Source organism: Trichosurus vulpecula, chromosome 3, assembly GCF_011100635.1.
Source record: "Trichosurus vulpecula isolate mTriVul1 chromosome 3, mTriVul1.pri, whole genome shotgun sequence".
NCBI lineage: Eukaryota > Metazoa > Chordata > Mammalia > Diprotodontia > Phalangeridae > Trichosurus > Trichosurus vulpecula.
The window spans coordinates 96,269,464-96,297,063 of record NC_050575.1 but is presented as its reverse complement, the minus strand read 5'-3'; the positions used below and the strand labels follow the sequence as shown (position 1 = coordinate 96,297,063).

The following is a 27,600-nucleotide window of genomic DNA, read 5'->3' as shown; positions in this document are numbered from 1 at the left end:
GTGAGGGGAGGGCTATCTGAGTTGAGCTCTGAAGGAAGTTTAGAATCCCAAGAAGTGAAGGAAAGGAAGGAGTGTACTCCAGATAGGGGCCACACAGCCTGTGCAAAAGTTAAGAGACAGAGAATTGAGTCCAAGAAGTTGGTAGGCTGTTTTGACTGCAACTTGGAGAAACAGCAAAATGGAGTAATAAACCAAGAAAGGTAGATTGGAGCCAGACTGTGGAAGGCCCACCAGAGGAATCTTAATTTGATCCCTGAGGCAGTAGGCTTATGAGCAGTGGGGTTGTAGTAGGGTCAAACTTGTGCCATAGGGATTTTAACAGCTGTGGGGAGAGATTAGAGAGGAGAGAGACTAGGGGATGGGGGTGGGGGGCGGGGCGGGACCTATGGCCTTGAGGCACATGTAGCTTGGATTCAGAAAGGGTCACACTTGAGGACCTAGAGGGCTACATGTGGCTTGGAGGCTGCAGGTTCCCCACCCCTGGATAGACAGATTAAAGTGTCCATTGCAATAGTCCTGGCAAGAATGATCAGGCAAAGCCTGAACTGGGACCCTGTGAGTGAAAAAAGGGGATGGATTCAAGGTACATGGTAGAGGTAGAATTAATAAGATTTGGCAACTAGTCAGGGAGAAGGAAGGAAGAAGAGTCAAAGATAACTCTGGTGGTACCCTAGACAAAATAGGAAAGCCTGGGAAAGGGGCAGTTTAGGAGGAAAGGTAGTAACTAGTTCCATCTTGGACATATTACATTCGTGATGTCCATGGCTAGAGATGTCCAGCAGGCAGTGGATGACTGGAACTCAGGAGTAATATTAGAACTGGGAAGAGAGAATAGGACTTGATCAAGGGTTTTTTGAAATATAACTATCCCTCTCCTAGTCCCAACCATAAGAACCCAGGAATTGGAAGGACCCTTAGATCATCTAATATAATTCAACTTCATAAGGAAACTGAAGCCCAGAGAAGAGAAGTAATTTGTCCAAGAACACACAGCAACTTGGAAGCAAAGCTGGTATTTTTAGGCTTCGTGGCTACCCCTATTGGCTATTCCCATCTCATTCATTCATTCATTCAAACACATCCTTCATAAAGTATAAATTAGTTCACTACCTCTGTTCCTTCACTGTCTCTAGCCTTGAAAACAGGTTTTCTAAGAACTTTGAACTAAGAGTTCTGATCAACTCAGTGACCAACCACAAGATTCTAGAGGCCTTGTGATGCTGCTCACCTCTTAATAGAGAGGTTCAGGACCCAGCACAGGATACGTGTATGGATCATATGTATGCATGTGTGTATATATATATGTACAGGTATATATTACGTATAGTGGACTTGACTAATAGGAGAAATTGTTTTGCTTGACTATGCAAATCTGTCACAAGGGTTTTGTTTTTCTTTCTTCTTTAATGGGGGAGGGGGAAGAAGAGAGAGAAACAGATTTTTGTTAACTGAAAAAAGTTAATAAAAAAAAAAAGCAGGTCGTCTGTGAGTTTAGGTAAGCAGTTTCCATCCCATCCCATCCCATCCCTGTCACCCTCTGTGAAGAAACAGCCCCAGGAAGGAAGGAGCCCACATCCCAGCCCCTTTGGAAGCCTTCTTTACTTGCCTAAAATGGATCCCAAATGCCATGGGCTGGGGAAAGTGACCTCTCTGTCTCCAGTAAACTGATGGGAAGGAGCAGGGACATCCATACAGAGCGCAGGAGAATGGGTATGTGTGTAAAGGGGGTTAACCCCCCTCTCTAGAGCCAGTCTCTGAAGTCTGCAGGCAGGCTGTAATAGCTGGGAATGGGGGGGTGAGGGTGAGTGGAAGGGGGCCGCTGGACTGAAGGAAGGCAGTGCCAGGTAATTCAATTCAGTTCAACCAACTGTAAAGACTCCAGGCAGTCTGCCCACCTGCTCTCTGCCAGGCTCGTGCCCAGGCTGTTGTCTGCCAGCCTCCATCTGGGCAGCTGACCCAAATTGGTGCTAGGGATTGGGCATCTCCGAGACCCAACATGCATCAAGCAGCGCCCTCTGCTGGCCCCACAACACAACAGTTTTCAGGGCATGGCCAGGGGTGACCTCAGTCCGTCAGTCAGTCAACAAACATTTGTTAAGCTTTCACTATGAGCCAGACACAGAAAAAAGTAAGACACAAACCCAGAGCCGGGCTGAATGTCCAGCCTGTCTTCCTTTAAGAAGCAATTTCCCCTTCCCACTGTAATCCTGTCTTACGAGAACAACTATTCCTCCCTCCCCCTCACTGGCCCTCTGGTGCCATGCTCAAAGTTGGGTGGGTAGGCGAATTGAGGGATACAATCTACACTCATTACAGGGAGGCCCACAACGGGGTCATATGTCTTAGTCCAAAATTAAATGGCAGAACAATGGATGAAAGCCAGGCTCCCAGCACCTTCCCACCGTCTTCCTCAAAACAGGCCCTTATATAACTTCTGCTCTTTGCACTAATATCATCATCAAGATCTGCTGCCTGGTGAGGTTTAGGTGCATCTGTAAAATGAGATCAGACTGGATGACATCTCAAGCTCCCTTAAGCTCTGAATCCCATCAGACATTGGATTCAAGAGGCCGTGTCATTAAAGCCACCGGCTCCTAGGCAGGCGGGCCCCCCACCTAGAGCAACTCGACAAGCAAGATTCTCACCTGCATTCAGATCCCTGCGGTCTTTCAGTACAACTTCTGCCTGTGCCCAAGGGAGATGTTGGGGGGTAGGGTGGGATGCCCAGAACGAGAAACCAAGGAATGGCATGGAGGGGCCTTCTGGGGCAACACAGGGGCAGTAGCCTGAGGTGGGGACTAAAGGGTCTTTATTAAGAAACTTCTGTACACTGTACATGATTTGAGTGGGGAAAGGATGCTGCACAGAGCTGGGAGGCTGGGTCCCAGCCTAGGTATAGGTTACTTTTTCAGCCTTGTCCATCTGCTGGCCCTAGTCCCTGGTTCCTTTGAGCTGGGCCCTTCTTCCGCTCCCGGCTCAGCAGGGTCACGAGCTTGGCCTTGAAGCCTGAATGACCCAAGAGGCGCCCAGGCCCATTGTCCTCAGTCTCCTCTGTGCCTTCGCCTTCCTCATTCAGGTCCAACTCAAGTAACCTGCGGTACTGGGCCTCCAGGGTGCTATCCATAGGGGCCTGGGCACCGGGCCAGCTCAGACACTCACTGTTGTCATAGATGTGGAGGTCCTTGTGGCCACCGTGGGAAGCCTGCAGCAGGCCCTCCCCCCTTGGCTCAGGGCTGCAGCCGTCCTCCAATGTACACAGGTTTTCATACAGGTGCTCAGCCACAGGGATGGGCGCTGGACCTGGAGCAGAGGCTGGATCGGGAGCAGTGCATGGAGGGCCACTGGACCCCTTAGAGATGGAGGCATAGAGTGCAGAACCTGAAGGGCCAGCCGAGGGAGGCCCATCTGGTAGCGTAGTCCCCAGGCAGGGGGGCAGGCTCTGGGGACCCACCTCTAGGACCAGCTGGGCCTTTCTGTTAGATGGTTGGCCTCCCCAGGCCTCTAGCCCAAGAGGAGCTTCCCTCAACTCTGCCATGGGCTCCAACGAGGGCAGGGAGGAGGCCCGGGACAAGGGGCAGGGCCGGGAAGCAGCAGGTCCAGGAAGATGTCTCTGGCGAGCAATAGCTGCACTCACAGCGCTACAGATCTCTGAGGCCCGGGGGCAGCTGAAGGCAAAGAGGCCCTCCCCAGAGTCACAGCGCCGGCCAGCCTCAAAAGAGAAGACACCCTGCAGGGAGGGAGGCTGGTCAGGAGAAGGCAAGTAACCCGGTGGGGAGGGGAGAGGAAGGAAAGGAGAGAGAGGACGAAAACCTGGATTACAGTCAACGGACCTGGGTTCAAATCCTGCTTCTGATGTGACTACCTCTCCTTGTGACCCCATTTTGATGATGGATTTGACTAGAACACCCCTTTAAATTCACAGGGGTTGGAACACTAGGTTTGGAGGTCTAGAATCATAGGACTTAGAACCAGACAGGACGTTAGCAATTAGTCTGATCCCTTCATTTCACAGATGAAAAAACTGAGACAAGGGAAGATTCATGACTTGCCCAAAGCCATCCAGCTAGTCTGCAGGAGAGACTGGATTCCCAGCTGCTTCCTCTGATTCTGAATCCCAGAGGTTCACTTATCACCAGGCCTTGCAGCCCAGGCTAGATTAGATCGGCCGTTAGTGTGTTGGGGCTGGGCTGGGAGGGAGAAGGATATGAATCCGTACAAATACACACTCAAAAGTGGCAAGGTGTGTTTTCTCCAAAAAATGGATTCTAACAGTACAACTGCTATTCTGTGAGGATACAAATTCTGCTAAATTTTTAGATACTAAAAAGGGTCCGCATATTCAAAAAGATTGAATACCACTATACTAAATAATCCAGGAATAAATTGTACGCTAACATGGGGCTGGTGATCATGCCCACTCCAACTCTAGACAGTTTGTAGGGAAGTGGGAATAGCATCCAAGGGGCCCGGGTTACTGGAGAGGGGATTGGGGAAGGGTTGGGAGCTCAGCACCTTGTCATAGCCAAACTTGCGCAGGAAGTGATAGGGCCAGACATAGAGGGGCTGCGGGGTGGTGGGCTCACTCAGGTAGATGGCATCCTGGCCAGTCACCAGGAGGTAAGGTCCTTTTAGCTGACAGCGTGTGGCCGCTTCGGTCTTCTGGACCAGTACTGAGAACTCACCCACTGCAGAGGGGAAGGAGGAAATCAGTGAGAAAGCTTCCCAGGCCCATCCCCTGAGCCCCTCCCACACAGTGGTCAGCCAACCACGCCTGAGGTGTCACTAGTGGGGATGGGGGTAGAGGGAGCCCGGGCTCAGGATGCTTACTTTCCTGCCAGGATGAATAGATGGAATTTTCCTCCATGGGGACCAGGCCAAGCTCAGTACATCCAAATTCTCCAGTCCCTGAGGAGACGCCATTCATGTTCTGGAGTTGGCAACAGGAAGACATGGAGAAGAGGTCAGAGTCAGCTCCTAGGGAGACTAACTTTTGATTGCTCCCCTCCTCCAGGTAGAACACCAGGACTGTCAGCCTACACACACATACACACACTCACACAGTCCCCTAGCTCAGTCTCACCGGAAATGCCAAATGACAGATGTGAGCCATCCATGTGTGCCGGTGCTGGGCAGCCAGCATGTGGCTGCGTTCGGTGGTGGTGAGCAGGAAGGCAGCGGTGTCCCGAGGGCAGCTTTCACCATCGGCTGGCAGCACAGACACACAGTCAGCCATCCGGATCACTCGCCGTTCACCCCGACGCCCAGTGGGTTTGTCACTTGCTGGTCCAGCCCCGCCATCTCTTACGTCCCAGCTTTCCAGTCGGGCCACTCCTGAAGGGCCATCGGCATAAAGGAAGGCCCATACCTTCCGCCAGGATTTCTAGAGGAGGCAGGCATGGGGAAATCTTATTGCTGCCTCATGGCCTTACCTGCCCACTGAGGGGTATCTGGGCCGCCCCTCCCTCCCAAGGCCAGCTAGCACTCCTGAACAAAAGGCAGCAGCTGTGAATCTCTCATGCCCAACCAGGGGTGGGGAACCTGTAGCCTTGGGGTTATATGTGCCCTCTTAGGTCCTTGAGTGAGGCCTTTTGACTGAGTCTAAGTTTTATAGAACAAATCCTTTTATTAAGGGGATTTATTCTCTGAAGATCAGATTCAGTCAAAGAGCCACACTCGAGGACCTAGAGGGGCACATGTGGCCTTGAAGCCACAGGTTCCCACCCCTGCCAAGACCCTGAGCCTGGGGCTGCCAACTGACAAAGGATGTCAGGCACCTTGGTTACAGGGGGCCGGGTACACAGTTTAGGCTCCTAGCTCAGGCCTCCCTACCCAGCCTGTGTCTGTGCTCACTTAGGGGCAAGGTTGTTTCTCCTGGTTCAGGCACCGGAAATACAATATTCTCTCTCTTCCTCCCCCATTCCCAAGCTCAGCTCAGATGTTTCTAGGCCAGTCATGCCCAAGACTGCCCAAGATTGTGCCCCAATCCATCCCACTCACCACCTGCTTTGGTTATACAAGCCTCTTCCCATTTAAGCCCAAGAGAGAGCCAACCCAAGCTCAGACCAACTTTGAAAAGATGTAGGAAAGCATAAGAACCCAGGCCTAGGCCCTGGCCAAGCACACACACACATACTCTCCCAAGGCTATACCCCACTCCACCCAACCCTGGCTGGTGAAGCCCCATGTTCTCAGCATCCATGGGGGAAGGGAAATCCTAGGCTGTGTCACCAGAAGAACAGGGGAAGGAAACATGCAAACAGTCACAGGGAAGGAAGTGGCCTGGGTATCTCGTAGCCGTTGAAGTAGATAGGACTTCTAGCACCACTCAGAGCCAAACCTTGAAATGTGTGTGTTGGGGGATGGGGGAAGGGATGATGGTTCGAGAGACAGAGGGAAAGAAGCAGAGGTCAGACGGTCAGCACCCCCTGAACTCACAGGTGAGGAAACCAGGCCCAAAGATGTTCAGAGATTTACCCACGGTCACACAGGTAGTGAGTGGGGGAACTGGGGGGTGAGTCTGCATCCTATGACCTCATTGCACACTCAGAAGAGTAACAGATAAAGGACGATGGCAGAACAGAGGGAGAAAGCCACTTAAAGGAGGACTGGGAAAAGCACTGGACCCACAGTCTAGAAACCTGGGTTTAGTGTAAGCTTGGGCTACAGCTTTAGCTTTCTTCTCTGTAAAACAGGAGAGTGAATCCCTAGCCGGCCAGCCTCATGGGGTTTTTGTGAGGCCCAAAAGAAATAGTGGGTAGATGGGCAAGCATTTTGTAAATGATAAAAGGGAAATAAATGTAAAGAGTCATTACAACATAAATTAAATTATACTCTCAGGTCTCTTTTCCCTTTGACCCGGTTCAGGGGCCAGGCCTTGATAGGCCTAGAATCCCTGATACAGGTTCTCCAGTGTTCAGGTTCCCCAGACTCAAGGCCCACGTCCGGCCACAGGGGCAGCTCCTCTCCCCACCCCACCAACACACACACACACACCCCAAAGCAACAGGGGAAGGGGCCAGAAGGCAGGAGAGCCAGCCCTCGCTGTACGTGGGAGGTATCTCCCCAGCCAGAGCTAAGCAGCTCTACACTCTGCCTTTTCTCCATCCCGGGCACCTTCCCAGCACCAGCCCATCACTCCCCCCCTCCCCATTACAACCCGCTGCTCAGGACCCACAACAGCAGACAGCAGGTTCTTGGTCCCATTGGGGAGGGGGGATACTCTCCAATCCCAGTCAGTCCCCACCTTGCCAAATTTCACATGTTGCTGGTAGAGAAGCCCGTCCTTCAGAGGTGTCTCTTGGGTGTCCATGGCTGAAGGGCCAGAGCCCAATGCTCAGACAGCAGCCCTGAAGCAAATGGGGACGGGCAACTTCCCTTTCTTGCTACTTCCCTTCCCCCCAACCCCGAAGGAGGGAAGGAGGCTAGGGTGACCTGGGGGAGGGGTCAGGGCCCACCCCTACTCCCCAGCAGCTCTGGGAGAATCTGAAGTGGCTCAGGATAGACGGCCAGGGAGCCTTTCTTCTATCCTCTGTGTAGGGGTTCTGGGGAGGGGGAGGGTCACAGGCTGGACCCATATCAGCTGTCTTTGAGACATGGGTTCTGCTGAGTCATAGGCTTCATCTTTGTCCCTTCCTGCTTCTCCCCATCCTCCCTCCCACGAGTTAGAAAAGGAGAGGGGGCAGAAGCAACTGCTCTGTCTCTAAGATCAAAGAGTTAAAGAGGATTTGTCTAATAATAACTACCATTTCTATAGTGGTTTAAAGTTTGCGAATCCCTTTACATATCTTATTTGAGCCTCACGATAGCCATGTGATGTCATTAATACAGGCATTACCCCCACTTTACAGATGAGGAAACTGAGGCAAAGGGCAGTTAAATGACTTGCTCCAGGTCGCATGACTAGTAGACAGGATTTGAATCCAGGTGTTCACTAACTCTTAATTTCAACACTCTATCCATTACTGAACATTGCCCTCTCCTCTGCCTACAATTTTAATTTTTCCATTTTTATTTTAAAAGGAAGTCACGTTTTTCTGACAGTCATCTTCAGATCCTCTCTGGCCAGTCCTCTCACATAACAAAGAAAAAGTTAGAGAAAAAAAACCCATAAACCTAGAGTTGGTTCTGAATACAGTATCTCTGGCCTCACTACCAAAAAAAAAACAAAAAACAAGAAGGTGGTGCCTCAGTGCTCCAGCAAACCCCCTCATGCTGGAGAGGAGGAAGATAAGGGCTGGGGAGAAGGGACTTGCTCAAGATTGCTTAGTGGGAAAGCTGGGCTGTGGACTCCAAACCCAAGGCTGTGTCCACTAGGCTACACTGTCTATTTGTGCTTTTGGGCACACTGTGCCACCAATGCCCTCCATATTTATATCTTGGCCATCCTTTAATCTCCAGGATAATTTTCACCTCCTCCAGGAGGCATTCCAGTCTCTCCAGCTCTCCTTTTTCTAATTCCTGTTCCATTGAAGACCCCTAGGGAGCTAGATCCCCACTTTTGAGTCTTGATTCTCTTACTCATTCTGTGACCTTGTGCAAATGCTTAGTCCTCCCGTGCCTCAGTTTCCTTCTCTGTAAAATAGGAATACACTATTTGCCTCATGTGCCTATTTGTGAAATATAAAGACATTACAGAAACGGAAACTAGCATCAGAATTGGGCGCTGAGCTCTACAAAGGGTCATCTCTGTCTAGTACACATCCTCTCGAGGTGTGTGGGCCTGTTTGCTCAAAGAATGACCATCCTTACGTATGTGTCCGTCCCTGCATCCGACCAAATGGAAGGCAGGGGACAGAACACGGGATTTGCAGCCCTGTGCTTAACTTCTGTCTCTGCTCTTTACAAGCTGTGGGTCTTTGGACAAGTCACTTCCACTCTCAGTTTTTCTCGTCAATGAAAGGGGTGAATGAGATGGTTTTTAGGGTCCCTCCCAGCTCCAAATTCCCAAGCTTTCTGTGGAACATCTGGTCTGGCAGCCTAATCAGTGTTTAGTAAAGATTCCAGACACAAGTGCCATTTCTTCTTCATGCCTACCTTTCTTAAAAAAAAAAAATTCTTACCTTGATATTTCAGATCTTTTATTCCTCCAGATGAATTTTTTAAATTTTATCTGGTAAAAGTGCCAGTATATAAAATAAACCCACATAAACCATTCTGTTTCTATATACAACCAACAAAACCCAGCAGGAGATAGAAAGAAAAATTTCATTTAAAATAATTACATAATGCATAAAACATTTGGGACCCTACCTACCATGACATATACAGGAACTGCATGAATACAACTACAAAACACTCTTCAAGGAGAAAAAAGGCAAACCTAAATAATTAGAAAAAAAAATCAATTGCTCATAGGTGGGCTGAGCCAATATAAAAAAAAATAACAATACAACCTAATTTACTTAGTGCCATACCAATTATATGACCAAATAATTACTTTATAGAGCTAGAAAAAATAACAAAATTCATGTGAAGAAACAAATCTCAAGGGAAATCATGGGGTAAAAAAAGGAAGGGGGCAGAGAGGAAGGAGGTCTAGCAGTACAGATCTCAAACTATAATATAATTATCAAAATAATTTGCTACCAGCTAAAAAATAAAGGTTGATCAGTGGGACAGTTTAGGTCAGGGGTGAGGAACCTGTGGCCTTTTAGGTCCTCGGGTACAGCCTTTTCACTTTTATTAAGGGGATTTGTTCTGTGAAGTTTGGATTCAGTCAAAGGGCCACACTTGAGGACCTAGAAGGCCACATGTGGCCTCAAGACTGGTTTAGCAGAAGCAAACACACAACAGTGTAGTGTTCAATAAATTCAAAGACCCCAGCACCTAGGTCATGGACAAAAACTGCTGGCAAAAGTGGAAAGCAGCCTTGAAGAAATTAAGGCCTGAAAGAAATTAAGGCTGGGCCAAGACCTTACTCTGCATAACTACATCAGCTCCAAGTGGATACATGATGTAGAAATAAAAGGTCACATTAGAGAAATTAGAAAAGAAAGGAAGAATTACCTTTTGGAAAGGAGGAGAGTTCATGACCAAACAAGGGACAGAAAAGATCACAGATGATCAGACAGACAATTTTGATCATAACAAATTAAAGTATTTCTGCATAAACAAAATCAGTGCAATTAAGATTAGAAGAGGAACAGTAAAGCAGGAAAACATCCTTGCAATAGATTTCTCTGATACAGGTCTCATTTCTAAAATATATAAGGAACTGATTCAAATTTATAACAATAAGAACCATTCTTAACTGATAAACGGTCAAAAGATATTCCTGGGCAGTTCTCATAGAAAGAAATCCAAGCTAACAATTAACAGATGAAAAAGTACTCTTAATTACTAATAAAGACACGTAAATGAAAGCCACTGAGATTCTACTTCAGAGCCATTGGATTGGCAGTTGACAAAAAAATGGAAAATGACAACTGTTGAAGGGTTTATGGGAGGACAGCATGAAGCCTGGTATATAGTAGGTGCTTAATAAATATTTATCGATAGATACTTTTAGTAAAGCCATGAATTAGCACAGCCAATCTGGCAAGTAATTTGGAGCTATGCCTCAAGTCACTAAATTGTGAAGGACCTTTGACCTGGCCGTAACTTCACCAGGCTTATACCCCAAAGAAATCTAGAAAAGGGGGGAAATGACCCGTATACATACAAGAATATTTGTAGCAGCTCTTTTTGTAGTGTTAAAATACAGGAAAATAAGGGGGTACCCATCAATAGTTTGTGAACATAATGGAATAATACTATTGTGCTGTAAGAAATTTTAAGAGATAATTTCTGGGGGGGGGGGGTGGAGCCAAGATGGCGGCCAAAAAGCAGGGACTTGTGTGAGCTCCCTGCCAGGTCCCTCCAAAAACCTATAAAAAATGACTCTGAACAAATTCTAGAACTGCAGAACCCACAAAATAGCAGAGGGAAGCAGGGATCCAAACCAGGACAGCCTGGATGGTTGCTGGATGAGGTCTATTGTGCATGAAGCAGAGCCCAGCGTGGGCAGCGGCAGGACCAACCAGACCAGGAGCCCGGTGGAACAGGCCCTAGCACCCTGAATTAGTGAGCTGCGGCAGTTACCGGACTTCTCAACCCACAAACACCAAAGACAACAGAGAAGGTTAGTGGGAAAAGCTGCAGGGACAGAGTGGAAGGAGTTCACACGGTTCAGCCACTGCCCCGGGGCAGCAGAGATGGTGCAGCTATAGAACTAGAGCTGCAGTTGCTTCCGGCCCCGAGGCCGGAATTAAGTGGTGAATCAGAGCAGGAGTGCACAGCCTGCTTAAGATTTTCATCAGGTCTGGGTTGGGGGTTCTTAGGGAAGGAGGAGTGCTAGTGTGGCAGAGCTGGCTGTATAGAAATAGCTCTGAAAACAACAGCGCATCCCCTCAAGCTTGGAACAAAGTACTCGCTACTCTACAAGCAGTCATACCCTGATGAAAAACTCAAGGGTCAAGTAAGTTGGCTGGGAACATGGCCAGGCAGCGAAAACACACTCATATTCAGTCTCAGACTTTGGAATCTTTCTTTGGTGACAAAGAAGACCAAAACATACAGCCAGAAGAAGTCAACGAAGTCAAAGAGCTTACATCGAAAGCCTCCAAGAAAAACATGAACTGGTCTCAGGCCATGGAAGAGCTCAAAAAGGATTTAGAAAAGCAAGTTAGAGAAGTAGAGGAAAAATTAGGAAGAGAAATGAGAATGATGCAAGAAAACCATGAAAAACAAGTCAATGACTTGCTAAAGGAGAACCAAAAAAATACTGAAAAAAATACTGAAGAAAACAACACCTTAAAAAATAGACTAACTCAAATGGCAAAAGAGCTCCAAAAAGCCAACGAGGAGAAGAATGTCTTGAAAGGCAGAATTAGCCAAATGGAAAAGGAGGTCCAAAAGACCACTGAAGAAAATACTACCTTAAAAATTAGATTAGAGCAAGTGGAAGCTAGTGACTTGATGAGAAATCAAGATATTATGAAACAGAACCAAAGGAATGAAAAAGTGGAAGACAACATGAAATATCTCATTGGAAAAACCACTGACCTGGAAAATAGATCCAGGAGAGGTAATTTAAAAATTATTGGACTACCTGAAAGCCATGATCAAAAAAAGAGCCTAGATATCATCTTTCAAGAAATTATCAAGGAGAACTGCCCTGGTATTCTAGAGCCAGAGGGTAAAACAGAAATTGAAAGAATCCACTGATCGCCTCCTCACAAAGATCCCAAAAAGAAAACTCCTAGGAATATTGTTGCAAAATTCCAGAGCTTTCATAGGCTGACTCCAATATTTTATGCATTATGTAATTACTTGGAATGGAATTTCTCTATTATTGCCTCTTGGATTTTGTTATTATATGGAAATATTGATTTTTTTGGGTATATTTTGTAACCTGCAACTTTGATGGATGCCATTGTGTCAAATTAGTTTCTCTGCTGATTCCCTAGGTAATCATGGCATCAGCAAATAGGGATAGTTTTACCTCTTGGAAAAAGCCTTTCTCCAATAAGAGTCTAGTATTCAAGATTATATATGTGTATATATATGCGTGTATAACAGAAATATATAAGACCCAAAGCTATTCCCCAATAGTTAAATGGTTAAAGGATATGAATAAACAGTTCTCAGAAGAAAAAAATGCAATCTCTTAACAACCATGTGAAAAAAAAATGTTCCAAATCACTAATAAGAGAAATGCAAACCAAAAAAACTGCGAGGTTTCACCTCAGACCCAGCAAATGGGCAAAGAACACAAAAGATGGGAACAAATCATGTCGGAGGGGTTGTGGGAAGACAGGAACACTGACATATTTTGGTGGAGCTAAGAATTAGTACAACCATTTTGGAACCCAACTGGGAATTATGCAAATCGAGTGGCTAAAATCTCCAAAACCCTTGCCGCAGAGATCTCCCTGGCAGGCACGTAGTCAAAGGAGGCCACTGACAAAAAGTCTCCATAGACACTGTAATGTTCATAGCAACATTTTTTGGCGGTAGCAAACAACTGGAAAAAAGGAGATGCCTGTCAATTAGGAAACAGCTAAACAAGTAATGGAGGGCGAATGTAATGGAATATGACTGTACTATGAGACGTGTGGAGACCTTACGGTGCCAGGAAAACAATATACACAAAGACTACATTAGCACAGACAGAAAGAATCATCGTCACGAACCACTCAAAATGAGTATTTCATTATTACAAAGAAATAGGATAAAAAGCCCCCCTCCAACTCCTTTAGGGGTAGAGAACATGGCTGTGGGACACTGCTTAGGATGTCAGACTTTTCTGGTGCACTGATTAATTTTGATTTTTTTCTTTCTCTTTTTAAAAATTCTTTGTTATAAGGGAATTTGGGAAAGTGGAAACAGAAGAACGTAGGGGAAAAATTAAGTGATAATAAAAACAAGAACTATCAATAAAAATTTATTTTAAACAAGAGACTGGGCCTAGAAGCCTACAAGAAAGGGGAGTGTCAAGCAGGACCCGGCCCTCCTCTTTTGGGACTCATGATACTTTCATCCCTCACTTCTACAATCAACTTTATGGAAGGATTTGGGAGGCAGACAGTTATAATAGAATGGACAGGAAACATCACTTAAAAGCAGAAACCAACCTGCCTTCCCTCACCTCACAATTTTCCAGGCTGGTTCCATCTACTAATTATGGTCCTGGGGGAGGGGGCAGAGTTTAGGAAAAAGAAACAGAAGGCTGGGAGATAGGTAAGCAGAATCCCAGTTAGAGACCCACATAGGGGGTCACCCCACAACTTAAGAAATGTGCATCTACTCCCTCTAGTTTTGGACCTGACCAAGAGGAAGCCTCTAGGGGAGAGGAATGAGGAGTCAGCACAGGGTTGCACAACAGCCTAGTCCAAGCGTTGAAATCCATACTTGCCTCAGCCTGCTTGTCCAGGGCATAAAGGTGAGGCTGAAGGGTGAGGGGTGGGGGAAAGAGAGGAGAGGCCTTCTGTGAATGGCAGTGACAGAGCCAGAGCACACAAAGTACCATCTTCCACGTTGAGATGCAGTATGGAGCCCGAAGACCTGGGTTCAAATCCTAGTTTTGACATCTCCAACTGAGAGGATCAAAGCCTCAGAGTTTCTTTGTAAAATGGAGCTAACACTCCTTCCCTCCCACTGCCTTTTCATAGGGTTATTTTGAGAAAGGTGCTTCACAGTCCTTCTATTATAAACATTATAAACGTGTGAGCTCAGTACTTCTGATTTAATAGGTGGCACCCCTGGAGAAGGAGATGAAAAGGTGGAAGCAGCAGTCATCTGGGGGCAGGGCAGGGTCAGCTCAGGCACAAAGTCCAGGCGGCCTCTCCCGGAGGGCTGCTGGCACCTGTGCTCCTGGCTCTAGTCCTGCGGGGGCTCAGAAGTCCATGGAGCTGTGGGCCAGGTAGTCCTTGCGGCCAATGTTGCTGACCTGTTTGGTTTGCATGGCCTCCAGCTTAGGGCAATCAGTGATGCGATGGCCCAGACCCCCACAGAAGGTGCAGCCTCTCTCTCCTGGAAAAGGATGATGACATTTAGAGCTGGAAGAGACCTCAGAGGTCACCAAACCCTGAGGCCACTCCTTCCCCCACAAAGCCTCCTCAGAGGTCCCACACAGCAGCCATGCTAGGAACGGTCATTATGATCACAGGTCCCCTGGACACCACCCCAGCCCAGATCCAGGCATTACCTCCAATTATCAGCATAGACTCGTCCCCACAGTGTAGGACCTGCAGCACAGGAGGCACCTTCTGCTTGGCTTCAAGCAGGAGGGCTTTGAGATCCATGAGTACAGACTCATCTGAGATGGAAAACAGAGAAAACAGGCTCATGTCAGCCAGAGACAGGCAGGCCCGTGACAACACGGCCCTCCCCTGCTCAGGCTCTGCCTGACCCAGGGAGCAGGGAACACAGGTGTAAGGGCCCCGGGCTGGGAACTCTGACAGCCTTGGGTTCTGGTCCTGGCTCTGCTGCTCACTCACTGGGGGCCCTGGACCAGCTGCTTCATCTCCACAAGCCTCAACTTCCTCTTAAGTGAGTTGTTTGGACTGGACACTAAAAATAGCTTTTTGTATCCCCCAGAGTGTTTCCCACACAACACCCTTGATGTAGATAGTGATACATCTCTTATCAGATGTCCTATGAGATAACCTCAGAGACTTGGCCACTAAGCCAGGACAAAGCTAACAAAGAACAAGGACAGGTGGGGGGGGGGGTCTCCTGAGTCACAGGCCACATAAGACACCAGGACTACCTCCCTCAGGCTCCACCCCACCCTGGCCCAAGAGACTTCCTGGAGTCCCGTCCTTCCCCACCTGAGCTGGAGACTCACCACAGGCCTTGTTGATAAAGGTGGTGGCTATACCAGTGTTCCCCGAGCGCCCTGTCCTGCCAATCCGATGAACTGGGAGAGAAGAGGGTCCAGAAGGGACAAGGTTCAGAGATGGAGGACCAAAGAAATCCTCACCAAGCCCTGTCCCCTGAGGGTGGAAGTCAGGACCCCAGCCCCAAGTGCCCCCTAACTCCCTGCTTCTTCACCGTAATTCTCAATCTCCTCAGGCATATCGTAGTTGATGACGTGCTGAATGGCTGGAAAGTCCAGGCCCTTAGAGGCCACATCGGTGGCCACTAAGACGTCTTTCTTGCCATCCCGGAATGCTTCAATGGCCTTAGTCCGTTCTTCTTGATCTGGAAGGAACAGGGAAAGATGACAGGGATGTCAACGCTTGGAGGAAGCAGGGAGGAGATGGGGCTGAGCCAGGAGAAACAAAGCTCAGCTCACAGAATAAGAGGAGAGGGCAAAGGGAAGGATAAAAGGAGACGAATGAGACTCTTCTCAGGCGCCTCTCCCCTGTGCCAGGAGTCCACGGAACCTTCCAGGCACACCTATATTCATTCTCAGCTGCGTTGCTGGGTTTTGACTTCATGATCATGCCCCACACCAGGTGCTCCCACCCCTTTTCCTGCTTTCTCTTGTATGCTGTCTTCCTCTGTTAAGACTGTAAGTTCCCTGAGGGCAGGGATTGTCTTTCTTTTTCTTATATGCATCCCCGGCATTTACCAGTGCCTAACATAGTAGGTACTTAATAAATGTTTACTGATCATTGACTAACCCTGTCTGAGCAGCCCTGGCTATAATGCCCTTGTCAGAATCAGCCTTTGTAGGAGAAGTTCTTTTATCCTGGCTCCTCTCCACTCACCTTTGCCTCCATGGATGGCTACAGCCTCCACGCCCTTGAGAAGCAAGTATTCATGGATGGCATCCACATCTGCCTTCTTCTCTGCAAAGATCAGCACCTGCCCAGAGGGGCATCACATATATCGCACCTAGACCCAACCAGCACTAGCCTGGGGGCAGAACCCAGAACCATCCCCCTGCTATGCCTGGCTTCTGGGCCCCAGGGAATCTTCTCACCAACCAAGCTCCACCTTTTCCATAAGGATGACCCCCCCCCGCCCTCCCAGGCTGGTAGAGCCCATCCTTCCCACTCACAACACCCCCATACACACCCACCCCGGAAGCCCGGAGGTTATGAAGGGGCAGCAAGCAGACTCACTGGTGGAGGCGTCTTTTGCAGACACTCCAGCAGGTACACCATCTTGGCCTCTTCTTTCACATACTCCACCTCCTGTATATCCCCACCCCCAGAAGAATATCAGAGTCTAGGCTGACCAATACCCTCATATCCCCTTCTCATAGGGCTCAGTCCTCCACCAGTGGGGCTTGGGATAGGGAAAGACAATGGCATGTGTCTGCAATCTCCAAACTAAACCAAGTCACATGAGGGCAAGGGCCACATCCTGGCTAAGCTGTGTCTCTCCCAGCAGCAGACACTGATCAAGCATCTGCTGAACTGAGCTACCATCACCTTGGTGGCTCTCAGGTTTCCCAAGCCTCAGGAGACAAAAAAGGCCTCCCACAGGGAGGGGGATCCAGGTCAGACCCCTGTTAGGCCACAGGAAGTCTGTCCTGCCCAGAGTCGAGGTTGGCCAGGCCCAGGGAACCTTCCGGTGGGCAGGAAGTTGGCAAATATGAAACACATTGTTTCACTCAATTTCCTGAGCTTGGCTAGTACTGCTGTGGGTGTGTGGGGATGGGGGATGGGGCGTGACTACTCAGACTTCAACACTGGGAATGGCTCCAGTCGAGGGAGGAGCTGATATGGAAGCCTGCCCCTCGTACCTGGATGACGTCCAGGCTAGCAGCGCCTGCCCGGCCCACGTTGATGGTGACAGGCTTTACCAGGGCACTCTTAGCAAAGTTTTGGATCTTTTTGGGCATGGTAGCGCTGAAAAGCAGTGTCTGTCGCTGGCCCTGAGGGAGTGAAGGACAGAGCTGAGCTGGTACTGGGGCGTAGAAACACAAAGGAGAGGGAAGGGAGAAATTTCTCCACAAGCCAGGACTCTTGGTGGGGACCAAGGTTGGGGAGGGGGGTGGGATTGTGGGGAGAGGTCTCTGGGTGAGGCACCTTGAAGTAGGAGAAGATGGTTCGGATGTCCCCCTCAAAGCCCATGTCAATCATCCGGTCAGCCTCATCCAGGGCCAGGTAGCGGCAGATGTCCAGACTCATCATCTTCTTCTGCAGCAGGTCCATGAGACGCCCAGGGGTGGCCACCATCATGTGCACCCCACTGGAGAGGGAAGGAACTGTTTTGTCTTTGTATCCGCAGTGCCTGGCACAATGTCCTACACACAGCAGGAACTTAATACATGCTTTTTGAAACGAAGAGAAGTTAAAGTCTGGTGTCAAAGGCATAAGGCAGGATCGGCCTTTCCTCTGGACTGTGGGGACCACAGGATGCTGCCTGGGTAGTCAATGACTACTACTGAGTTAGATTAGATGCACGAGCCAGGAGGCCAAGGACAAGATGACTGAGAGCCCAGGTCCCAGGCCTGGGGGAGCCCAGTTGGAAGATGAGGAAAGCCAGACCCCAGCTCTGAGTGCTGATCCAAGGACCAGACTGTAGAGGGGAACAACCTCCTGACTGACTTCAGGGACATCACTCACTCCATGACTGCATCCTCTTCCACAGCTGGAAAAAGTCCAGTCTGAGCTGAGCATGTCCAAGGCCTAGTATAACTGAGTGCAGATGCTCATAAAGGAAAGGGGGATCAATAGAATCAAGACGATGGGGGTGGAGGGCTTGTGACTGCCCTGACAGAGTGGCCATGGAAGGTAAAACCAGGGCTGGGCAGGGGAGATGAAGGCAGAGGGCATTGCCAGGGTCTAGGATGGCTGGACTTACTGCCGGATGGTTTCCATCTGCTCCTTGACTGACATGCCCCCAATGCAGAGGGCACAGCGCAAGGGGGGCGAGCTGTCTTCCTGTAGCAGCCGACAGTAATACTCCAAGATGCCGTGGGTCTGACGGGCCAATTCTCTCTATGAGTGACAGGAGACATGGAGTCCGCTGAGCCTTCGAGCTATGATGTCCCTATTACACCCTTTAGGAGCAGCCTTGTCAGGGTTCTCACCAGGGCAGCCCACTTAGCAAGGCACTCCCATGGAAGCACCTCCTTCCCACACTCATATACACACGTACACACACTCACACATGTACACACACAGACACACATACACATGTACACAAACACACACACGTGTGTACACACATATACATACACTCATACACACTCTCTCACACAGGTACACACGTACCCCTTTCCTACTTACTGAAGGGCAGATAATGAGCCCATAAGGCCCCTCCCTCTTGGAGAATGGTAATCTTTTCTCCTGTTCCAGGCAAAACATGATGACAGGCAGGGTGAACACCAATGTCTTGCCAGAGCCAGTGAACGCAATACCGATCATGTCACGGCCAGAAAGGCTACATAGGAAAAGGGGAGAAGAGAAGGGAGGAAGGGAAGGAGAGTGGCCCTGTAAGTCAAACCCAACAAGGAGGGCCTTTTTGGGCACTATTTCCTAAGTCCTACAGGAGATCAACATTCCCAAGCTTCAGGTTTGGCCAGTCTGTACTCCTTAAAAGAGGGGGCCACACTCACATGGTAGGGATGCCCTGGATCTGAATAGGAGTGGGGTGGTGGATTCCCTTCTTCTTCAGGCCCCTCAGAATGGCTGTGGACAGAATAGCAAAAGTCCAGATCAAGACCAGCTTCTTCCAGTGTGAAGTAGCCCCTGCCCCTGGGAAGGTAGCAAGCTATCCACAGGCTACACACGAAGACAGTGTGATTGCTGAGTGTGGGGAAAGACCCAGCCACACAGGGATACCACTGCACATCAGAATACGTGTTGGGGGCCCTATATAATGTTTCCACATGTGGAGAAAGGAAGGAAAAAGAAATCTACCTGCAGGAAACTTCATTTCCTTGAAGCTCTTGAGGGGGGGCGGAATCCCCTCTCCTTCCACCAAGATGTGATACTTCTTACGAACACGGTCATGCCGGGCTTCAGACATGCTCAGCACGTATCGAGGGGCCTTCCAACTGTGTAAGATGGTACCAAGAGGATTGGGTGATGCCTCTGGGCACCAGCTGGGGGCTCTCTCTTCAGCTGACCTGAGCCCCAGACAAATCTCTAAAGACAAAGCCAGACCTTCCCCATCTCGGGAGTGGGATCCCTGAGGGCTGGGGCTATGGCTGGCCTTCTCCTTCTCCATCATTATTCTTTACTGACTAGCACACTAAGCCCTGAGAGGCTGTCCGGACTTGGCACTGATGATAGCTGCTGAGACATCCATCACCCTCCCCTTAGCCTCTTCACCCCAGCCCTCCAAGGTGACCCTCAACCATAAAAACATAATAACAATACTCATTTCCAGAGTGCTTTCAAATGTACAAAAGTGCCATGCTCACAACACTGCTTAGTAGAGAAGTGTATTATTATCCCCATCTGGATACTGGAGATCAAGATGAAATCACTTGCCTCACAGACCTCAGAGCTGTGAGGAGCCTCAAGGCATCCACCCCAATTACAGCTCAACCTTAGCTCTCGTGACCCCACATTCTATCCTCTTTTCCCCGAATTGTGCTACCATCTCAAGGCACAGCTTGCTGAATAAAGGCATAGATGCACACCCAAAATCTGCAGACAACACTAAGCTCAAGAGACAGGAAAAACACTAGATGACAAAAGGACACTGGGCTGAAGCTCATAAAATTCAATTAGGGTAAATGCCAAATCTTAGACTTGGGTACAACAAAACTGACTTCATAAGTACAAAATGGAGGAGAAATGGATAGAGATAAGTTTGTCTGAAAAAACATGCAGAGGTTTGAGTAGCCTGCAAGCTCAGTCTGAGTCAGCCCGAAATGCCAACGTGGCCTTGGGCTGCACTGAGAGGAAGGAGCACAGCTTCCAAGGAGGAGGCTAAAGAAGCTACAGAACTGGGGATGTTCAGAGTGGAGGAGACAGGATGCAGAGGAGTCATGATTTCAGGTACTTGAAGGGCTATCACATGACAAAGGGATTAGTCACGTTCCACTTGGCCCCAGAGAGCAGAAGTGGGAGCAATGATGGCTAGAAACAGCAAAGGGTCCGATTCAGATTTGACTTCAGAAAACACTTCTAACAATCAGAGGGGTCCTGAGGTGGACGGGGCTGGCCCTCAGGGTGGGGGGGTTCCCCTCCCTAGACGCCTTCCAGCAGAGGTTGCATGATTACTTGTTGTTAAGTAGTAGGAGGGATGCATTCTGGACTAGTGGCCCACTGAGGTCCTTTCCAAATCTCATTCCTAGGACTCCAGATTTTAGTACCTGGTTTTGATGGGATCATCATAGGTGATTCCTTTCGCCATCTCTTTCACCGACATGAGAGCTAAGGACAAACAGAGCAATGTTACAAAAGGTTTCCTGTTCCCCCTTCAAGGTCTAAACCTTAGGGGATCAGCCTCCTCAGCCTTGGGCACCTGGGGAGCCCAGAGGAGCTGGCTGTCCCAACCCTGTCAGTATCCGTTCCTGGAAAATATGCCCTGACCCAGATAAGTAGCCCTGGTGTCCTGCTGGACTCACCTCGGCCCTCTGCCACACTTTCCAAGATCTTCTCTTCCTCTTTCAGTTGCTTCTCCTTGGCAGACTCTTTCCGGGCTGGGGAATAAGTCAGAGGGAACCTGTAAGCAAGGCCCTGAGCCCAAGGTACTCTGGGGTCCCTCACCCAGCAATCTCAAGAATTCAGAGATTGTCAGATCCAACTAATAGTGAGGCAGAAATTCCCTCTCCCACAGCCTCCGCTTAAAGATATGAGGGTCTACTCAAGGTAGCTGGGAAATAACCTTTGGAGCAGGAGAATGAAGACCTATCCCAAAGGGGGCTCCTGATGTCCACACTAGGTCCCACTTTTTTCCTTTCCTCCTCCCTCCTATTCTTAGAAGCCTGTGGCAGCTTCCCTAGCATGCTTACACCCCAACCTTGCTACCTTCTGCCTTCTCCTTCAGGTGCTGGTGCTGGTCCAGGAGGCTGACATTGGACTGGGGGCCCAGTGGAATGTCATCTTCGTCTCCTCGAGGCTCACTGCCACTGTCTTTCTGCTCCTCCTCCGTCGCTCCCTTCCGCCGCATCTGCAGCAACTTCTGTAGCTGCAGAAGGGACCCAGGAGTGGGATCAGGGGCCACCACCAGCCTCACCAAGTTGGGAAGGCTGAGATTTCTCACGCCCTCCATCCTTCCATGGGCCTTGGGAACACCCCTTCCTGCCACCACCCCAAAACCACCCCAGCCAGCCCCACCACTCCACCCCATCCCCTACCATTTGCTGCTTTCTCTGCTTGACAGGCACATAAGGCACATAGTCCTCATCCTCTGACGGGCCCCCTGCTGTGTCATCCTCCTCCTCTCGAGGTCTCTGGAGAAAGTGACAGGTCACATAGATAATGGGCAGGCGTGTGGGGTAGCAGAAAGAACAAGTGGGCTTGGAATTGGTTCAATTCACCTCAGCTCAGCAAGCATTTATTAAATGCAGGTTTCCTGTGCCATGCATAGAGCTTGGCTCTGAGAATGTAAGGACAAAAAAATGAAGACAGTCCCCTTTTGCGAGGAGTTTCCATTCTGACGCAGGGATAACACTATGTACAAATGAGTAAATATGAAAAATATTTAAAGTCATGTGGGCGATGGTGGGAAATGTTAACAATAGAAGGGATCTGGAAAGGCCCCATGCAGGAGGTGACGCCTGATTGAGCTGAGGTGAGGCAGGAGAACATTTCAGACACTTCAGACAGAGCACAGGCAAAGAGCCAGATGAGGTATCTTGTAAAGGAAACCCAATAGGCCAATTTGGCTGGAACAGAAGAACTAGAGGGAGGGGGGGAGGGGAGGTTGAGGGGGAGTAGTAAGGGGGGGATGTGGAGTATGCCTGGAAAGAAATGTTGGATCCAAACTGTGAAGGCCTTTAAATGCCAAACAGAGTAATTTATATTTTATCTTAGAGAAAATGGGGAACCACTGAAGCTTTTTGAACAAGGGTATGTGTGATATGGTTAGGCCTATACTGTGCTTTTAAGAAAATCGGTATTGTATCACAGAGCTGTTCCCAGAAAAAAAGTGTGTTTTAACAATGAAGTACTAAATATGAATCATTCTTATTGGCAAGGGAGGGTGCATACATCATAGGCAGGGAAAGATCACTGAATCAGAAATTAGGGGCTGGTCCTGATAGATCATCTTGTTCAGTTTTACAGATAAGGAAATAGGCCAAGGGAGGGGAATAAGTTCCCAAGGTCAAAGAGTTGAAAAGTTGTGGCTACAATTCCAGGCTTATTCATCAAAATACAGTAGCAAAGAATTTTTCCACCTTCTCTGTGTCCTAGACCCCTTCGGGCAGTTTTTCTAAGTCTGATTAAACTGATGGACCCCGTCTAAAAATGTTTTTAAATTCATAAAATAAAATATGTAGGATTACAAAGGAAACCAATCATCTTAAAAATGCAATTTTGTATTTATCTATATAATATATGCATATTTTTAAATGAGTAAAAAACCCCAGGTAAAGAAGCTTTTCATTAGATGTTCTTGTCTCTTCTAATTCCTTTTTTTAATTTGTAAATTTTATTTTCAGTTCCAAATTCTCTCCCTCCCTCAACTCCCTCCCCAACCCATTGAGAAGGCAAGAAATACATATGCTGTCTAACTTCTTCAAAGGTGTGTGTGTGTGTGTGTGTGAACACTTGTTGCATTTTTCCTGTTTTAATTCCTGGCACCCTGGCTTCCATAAGCATCATCCTCCTGGAACCACTCTCTTTCAGTTTAATACTGAACTTCTTTTCACCAAATACAATGGTGGGTTGCCCTCCCCAAATTTTTCAACTCCTTGACTTCTCTTCCATATTTTAAACATTTGGATGCCTCCTCCCAACATGTTTCTTGGTACTCTCTACTCCCCTTGGCTTCCAGGTCACTGTTCTCTCCTGGCTTTCCTCCTACCTTTCTGAAGACTCCTTAAATTATCTTCCTCCCTAAATCTACCCCTTACTCTAATTTTTCTGTTTTTCTTGGAGGTACCACAGTCTTTCAATTCACAACCCTAGAATCATCCTTGATTATTCTCTCTCCTTCACACAGAAAAAAAGGCCAAAGTCTCCCACTGCATCTTGGGCTATCTCCAGTCATCTTGACTCTTGTCTTGCCATTGGACCCAGACAGCTGTGGAGGAGTGAGGCTGATGACTTCGCACAGCCTTCCCTCACTTAAATCCAATTCACCTGCAAGTCATGACATCACCTCCCTGATGTCATGATTCTCTTTGAGAACGAAGAACAAACAGTGATCTGTGAGTAGTAGAAACTGCCCCACTGGGGACCCAGCTGGCCAGTTCCAACACAACTCCTTCTCTCCCTCCCTCTTCTTCCTCTGTCCATATATGGAATCACACCCTTTACCTGTGGGTGCTCTGCCCAAAGAAATACAAATTTTGATCTATCACACCTCACAAGATATGTTGGGGTTTACAGGCTAGATTTCTTTTTTAAGGACCATGCCTTAAACCCAGTAGCAATTGTTATCTGTTTTGGCCAAAAATCCTGAGGGTCTTCCCCTCCCAGATTGATTTTGGTTTTTTGGGGGTTTACTGATTAGGTAAAAGAGGATATTCTCTGCCTCATTTTTTACCTAGCCTCAATCACTGAATGGACACTGGTCAAACTGACACCTAGCAAAGACCTTAGCTTAAAAAGGTCAAGGTCTCCCACTGAATCTAGGGCCATCTCCAGTCATGATCTACATACTGCCACTGGACCCAGATGGCTCTGGAGAAGAGAGTGAGGCTCACTGGTGGCTGCAAAATTCTCCTCACTTAAAATCCAATTCCCTTGCAAATCATGACATCACCTTCCTGAGGAAGGGCAAACAAAGCTCCTTCACACACACACCCCTTCATTCAATTAAGTGTCCATCCCATTTCCACTTTTCCCATAGCTACTCTCTCCCCTCTAATTGTAGTCACCTCTTATCTGGCTTCCCAGCCTCTAGTCTCCCCTCAACAATCAACCTTTCAAACAGATCCTAAAATAATTGTCCTAAGGCTCAAGTGGAACAATGTTACTCCTCTGCTCGAAAGACTTCTATGCCTCCACAACTCTAGAAGAGCTTTTTTTAAAAAAAATTTTTTTAACACTCATTTTTAAAAAATTTTTGAGTTCCAGAATTTTCTCTCCCACCCGCCCCTCCCCCTACCCATTGAGAAGGCAAGCAGTATATCAATTATATCTTGAAAATACAATTGTCAGCATTATAAATGTTATCAATTATAACAATTGTTATCATTGCTTGTCCTCTCAATGGATGGGGGAGGGGTGGGAGGTCCGGAAATTTCGAAACTCAAATTTTTTTTAAATGTTAAAAATTTTCACATGTAATTGCTAAATATTCAACAAAATAAAGCTATAACGAAAAATTTTTTTAATTTAAAAAAAGGAAAAAATTATACATGTGAAATCATACATGAACAAGAGCTCTTAACCTTTTTCCGTGCCATGGACCCCTTTGGCAATAAGGTGAAACTCCTCAGAATGTTTGTAGTTTATATTTATAATTGACTGAAATACTAAATTTTAATTAGAAGTTAGTGAAAACAGAATCGTCCCCTCTGAATGGTAATGGTAACTGAAATTTAACCACGACCCCCTCGGGCTAAGAGGTTCCTCTCTACAATAAAACACTCCACACTCCACTTCTCAGATCCTGGGGCATCCACCCCAAACACGTCTCTGTGGCTCTCCCATCCCCTACCCGGGTTCCCATCTCTACACTTTTGTTCAAGGCTCTTCCCTCTTCCACGCTCATCCCTCCCCCATCCACCCTCCCAGCACAGTGCCTAGTACACAGCAGGCGATCAATAAGTGTTTCCTGATGTGGAGGAAGAAACACTGCACACCTCCCATCCCTCCCCTTCGGGCAGGGGCTCTTAGCCTGAGACCCACTTGGGGGTCCGTGGGCAGATCTTCTGGGATCCCCGAACGCTAATGGGGAGAACACGGTTATAATTGTCTGTCGGTATGGTCGGCTTCCTTCGTAATCCTGAGTATTTCGTTTTATGCATTTAAAAACGTCTGGAGGAGGGGCCTGTAGGGTCTGCGAAGCTAAAACAAAGCTAAGAAGCCCAGGCTCAAAGGCTCCCGTCCTGGGAGGCCGAGAGGAGAAGCAGGGGAAGGGAGCGCCCCGGATTCGGCCCGACTTGGGGGTCTAACCCGGGCTCTGCCCCGGGAGCGCTGCGTGATGCTGGTTAAGTCGCTTTCCCTCTCGGGGCCTCGGTCTGCCCACCGGTAAAATGGGGGTGAGGGAAAGAATGTTTGCGGACCGAACAGGCTCCTACATGGCCCGCGGGGCTTTTTCTAGCTGAATGCATTGCTGATAAAAACCTGGGCGGCGGGCGAGAAAGGTCTCGGAAAAGCCAGAGACCTAACACCCCACTCCCACTCCTACCTTCCTATCCGTTTCCGGCTCCTCCATGTTTCGAGCACCAGTCACGTGGCGCACAAGCCCCACCTCCTTTGAAATTTACCCAATCATCTCGAGGAGGAGGTTCCTGTCTCCCAGCAACCCTCCCAAGTGGTTCCGGACTCTTTTATGGGCTGCGTCGAGGGACAAGCTTCCTTCCAACAGAGATAGAGCATGCGCATAGACTAGGTTTGAGGATCCTGCGGTGGGGCAGCGGAAGTCCAAACGCCTTAAGGAGGGCTTAGCGCCTGGGTTATTGTGGGATACTGGAAGAACCGAGAAGCGCGCCCCCTGGGGAGTGTTCTCAGAACTGAACATCCCCGCCTGCCCCTGCGCTTGAAAGCAGCGATTCATTCTTCCAGACTGGGACTGCTGGTTAGGAGTGGGACAGTCCTACTATGGTTCTTAAATACCAGTCAATACCCTAACTTCCCCCTCCCAACTTTTTTTTTTTACCATTTAGGGAAACTGAGGCCCAGAGAAAAGAAACTGGTCCAAGGCACACAGTCACTAGGTAGCGAAGCCGGGATCTGAGGGTATAACATTATTATTGTTAGTCATTCTGTTCTCATCTTTTTGGATGAAATTCGAATAGAAACAGCCACTGTCCTACTATTATTCTTTTATATGTAATGTTCTGCTGCTGCGCGGGGGCGTAGCTGTAGTTTTCTGTAGTTGGATGAAGGAATTGGGACCTCAATAAGACCACAAGACAGAGGAGGGTAGGTCCTCTGTGCAAGCTCTGTGGGTTCCCCATCACTAATAAAGAGACATGCAGATTAAAGCAGCTCTGAGGTTTCACACTTTGCCCACCGCTTTGCTAAAAGACGAACACGGCCAAGGCACCATTGGTGACGCTATAAACAGTGCTGGAAAACCATTCAGAATTCTACAACATACGCCAAAAGGAGCCAAACCATACAAACCTTTTGCGTAGCAATACCACTGTTAAGCATATACCCCAAAGAAGTGAATAGCAGAAAGGACCCGTATGGAATAAATATGCACATGCATACAGGTATGTATATGTGCGTATGTTGTGAGTATACATGTGTGTCTATAGACATACATGTCATGTACATGTATTTATGTGTATGTACATATGTGCGTATATTTAAGCACTTTTGTGGCAGTAAATAACTGGAAACAACGAGGGTGCCCATCGGTTAGGAAATGGCTAAAGAATGATGGTATGTGAACATAATATTACTGTGCTATAAGAAATGATGAATATGAAGGATTTAAAGAAAATCGATAAGATTTTATGCATCCATAGAGTGAAATATGCAGAAATATGAAAACCATTTGCCTGACAAGTGAAATAATGTAAAAAAAAATAACCCTGAAAGACTTCAGGACCCTGATCAATGATTCCTCAGTCGTGACTTCAAAAAACTGTTGATGAAGCATACTTCCTGCTTCTTGGCAGAGTGATGATAAACTAAAAGCATAGAATGAGACATTCATTTTTTTTAATATGTTTATTTGCTTGAGTGACTGTACTAATTTTTCACTGGGGACATCTTTGATAATATTTCTGTGGGGTGTGGGTTAGTGAGAAGCGACAGACAAAAAGAAAACATCAATAAAACAAAAAATACAGAAGAAAAAGTTCAAAAGGGGACACAGTAACATAGTTACCATTTAAAATTTAATATATACTTTTAAAATGTACATAAGTTCATAGTTTCCTATACAATCTTTTTTTTTGTTCTTTGT

The 27,600-nt window shown here is 47.9% G+C and overlaps 2 protein-coding genes across 2 annotated transcripts; both read right to left on the bottom strand.

The window, feature by feature from the left end:
* Positions 1-2,836: 2,836 nt before the first annotated feature.
* On the bottom strand, positions 2,837-7,324 carry DOK3 (docking protein 3). Its single transcript, XM_036751746.1, has 5 exons — positions 7,244-7,324; positions 5,081-5,380; positions 4,828-4,927; positions 4,513-4,685; positions 2,837-3,727 (listed from the first exon to the last, which is right to left on the bottom strand). Exons 1-5 carry the CDS (start codon positions 7,307-7,309, stop codon positions 2,909-2,911), a joined length of 1,458 nt encoding a protein of 485 aa, XP_036607641.1. The 5' UTR covers positions 7,310-7,324; the 3' UTR covers positions 2,837-2,908.
* A 5,740-nt stretch (positions 7,325-13,064) lies between these two features.
* On the bottom strand, positions 13,065-25,924 carry DDX41 (DEAD-box helicase 41). The gene is made up of 17 exons (XM_036752118.1): positions 25,867-25,924; positions 21,698-21,793; positions 21,369-21,528; positions 20,966-21,040; positions 20,711-20,771; positions 19,305-19,441; positions 19,001-19,073; positions 18,672-18,825; positions 18,244-18,380; positions 17,466-17,628; positions 17,180-17,311; positions 16,554-16,625; positions 16,197-16,293; positions 15,535-15,684; positions 15,329-15,400; positions 14,687-14,797; positions 13,065-14,511 (listed from the first exon to the last, which is right to left on the bottom strand). Exons 1-17 carry the CDS (start codon positions 25,891-25,893, stop codon positions 14,375-14,377), a joined length of 1,854 nt encoding a protein of 617 aa, XP_036608013.1. The 5' UTR covers positions 25,894-25,924; the 3' UTR covers positions 13,065-14,374.
* Positions 25,925-27,600: the final 1,676 nt, after the last annotated feature.

What these genes read in the sequence shown, in the direction of transcription:
- DOK3 (XM_036751746.1), bottom strand. Translation starts at nt 7,309, where the DNA reads ATGGACACCCAAGAGACACCTCTGAAGGACGGGCTTCTCTACCAGCAA. An exon ending in TCTGTCATTTGGCATTTCCG is followed by an intron (nt 4,928 to 5,080) that starts GTGAGACTGAGC and finishes TGCCAACTCCAG; the next exon opens with AACATGAATGGCGTCTCCTC. An exon ending in CTATTCATCCTGGCAGGAAA is followed by an intron (nt 4,686 to 4,827) that starts GTAAGCATCCTG and finishes TCCCCTCTGCAG; the next exon opens with TGGGTGAGTTCTCAGTACTG.
- DDX41 (XM_036752118.1), bottom strand. Translation starts at nt 25,893, where the DNA reads ATGGAGGAGCCGGAAACGGATAGGAAG. An exon ending in AGCCATCCATGGAGGCAAAG is followed by an intron (nt 15,685 to 16,196) that starts GTGAGTGGAGAG and finishes TGTTCCTTCCAG; the next exon opens with ATCAAGAAGAACGGACTAAG. An exon ending in TGAGGAGATTGAGAATTACG is followed by an intron (nt 15,401 to 15,534) that starts GTGAAGAAGCAG and finishes CTTCTCTCCCAG; the next exon opens with TTCATCGGATTGGCAGGACA.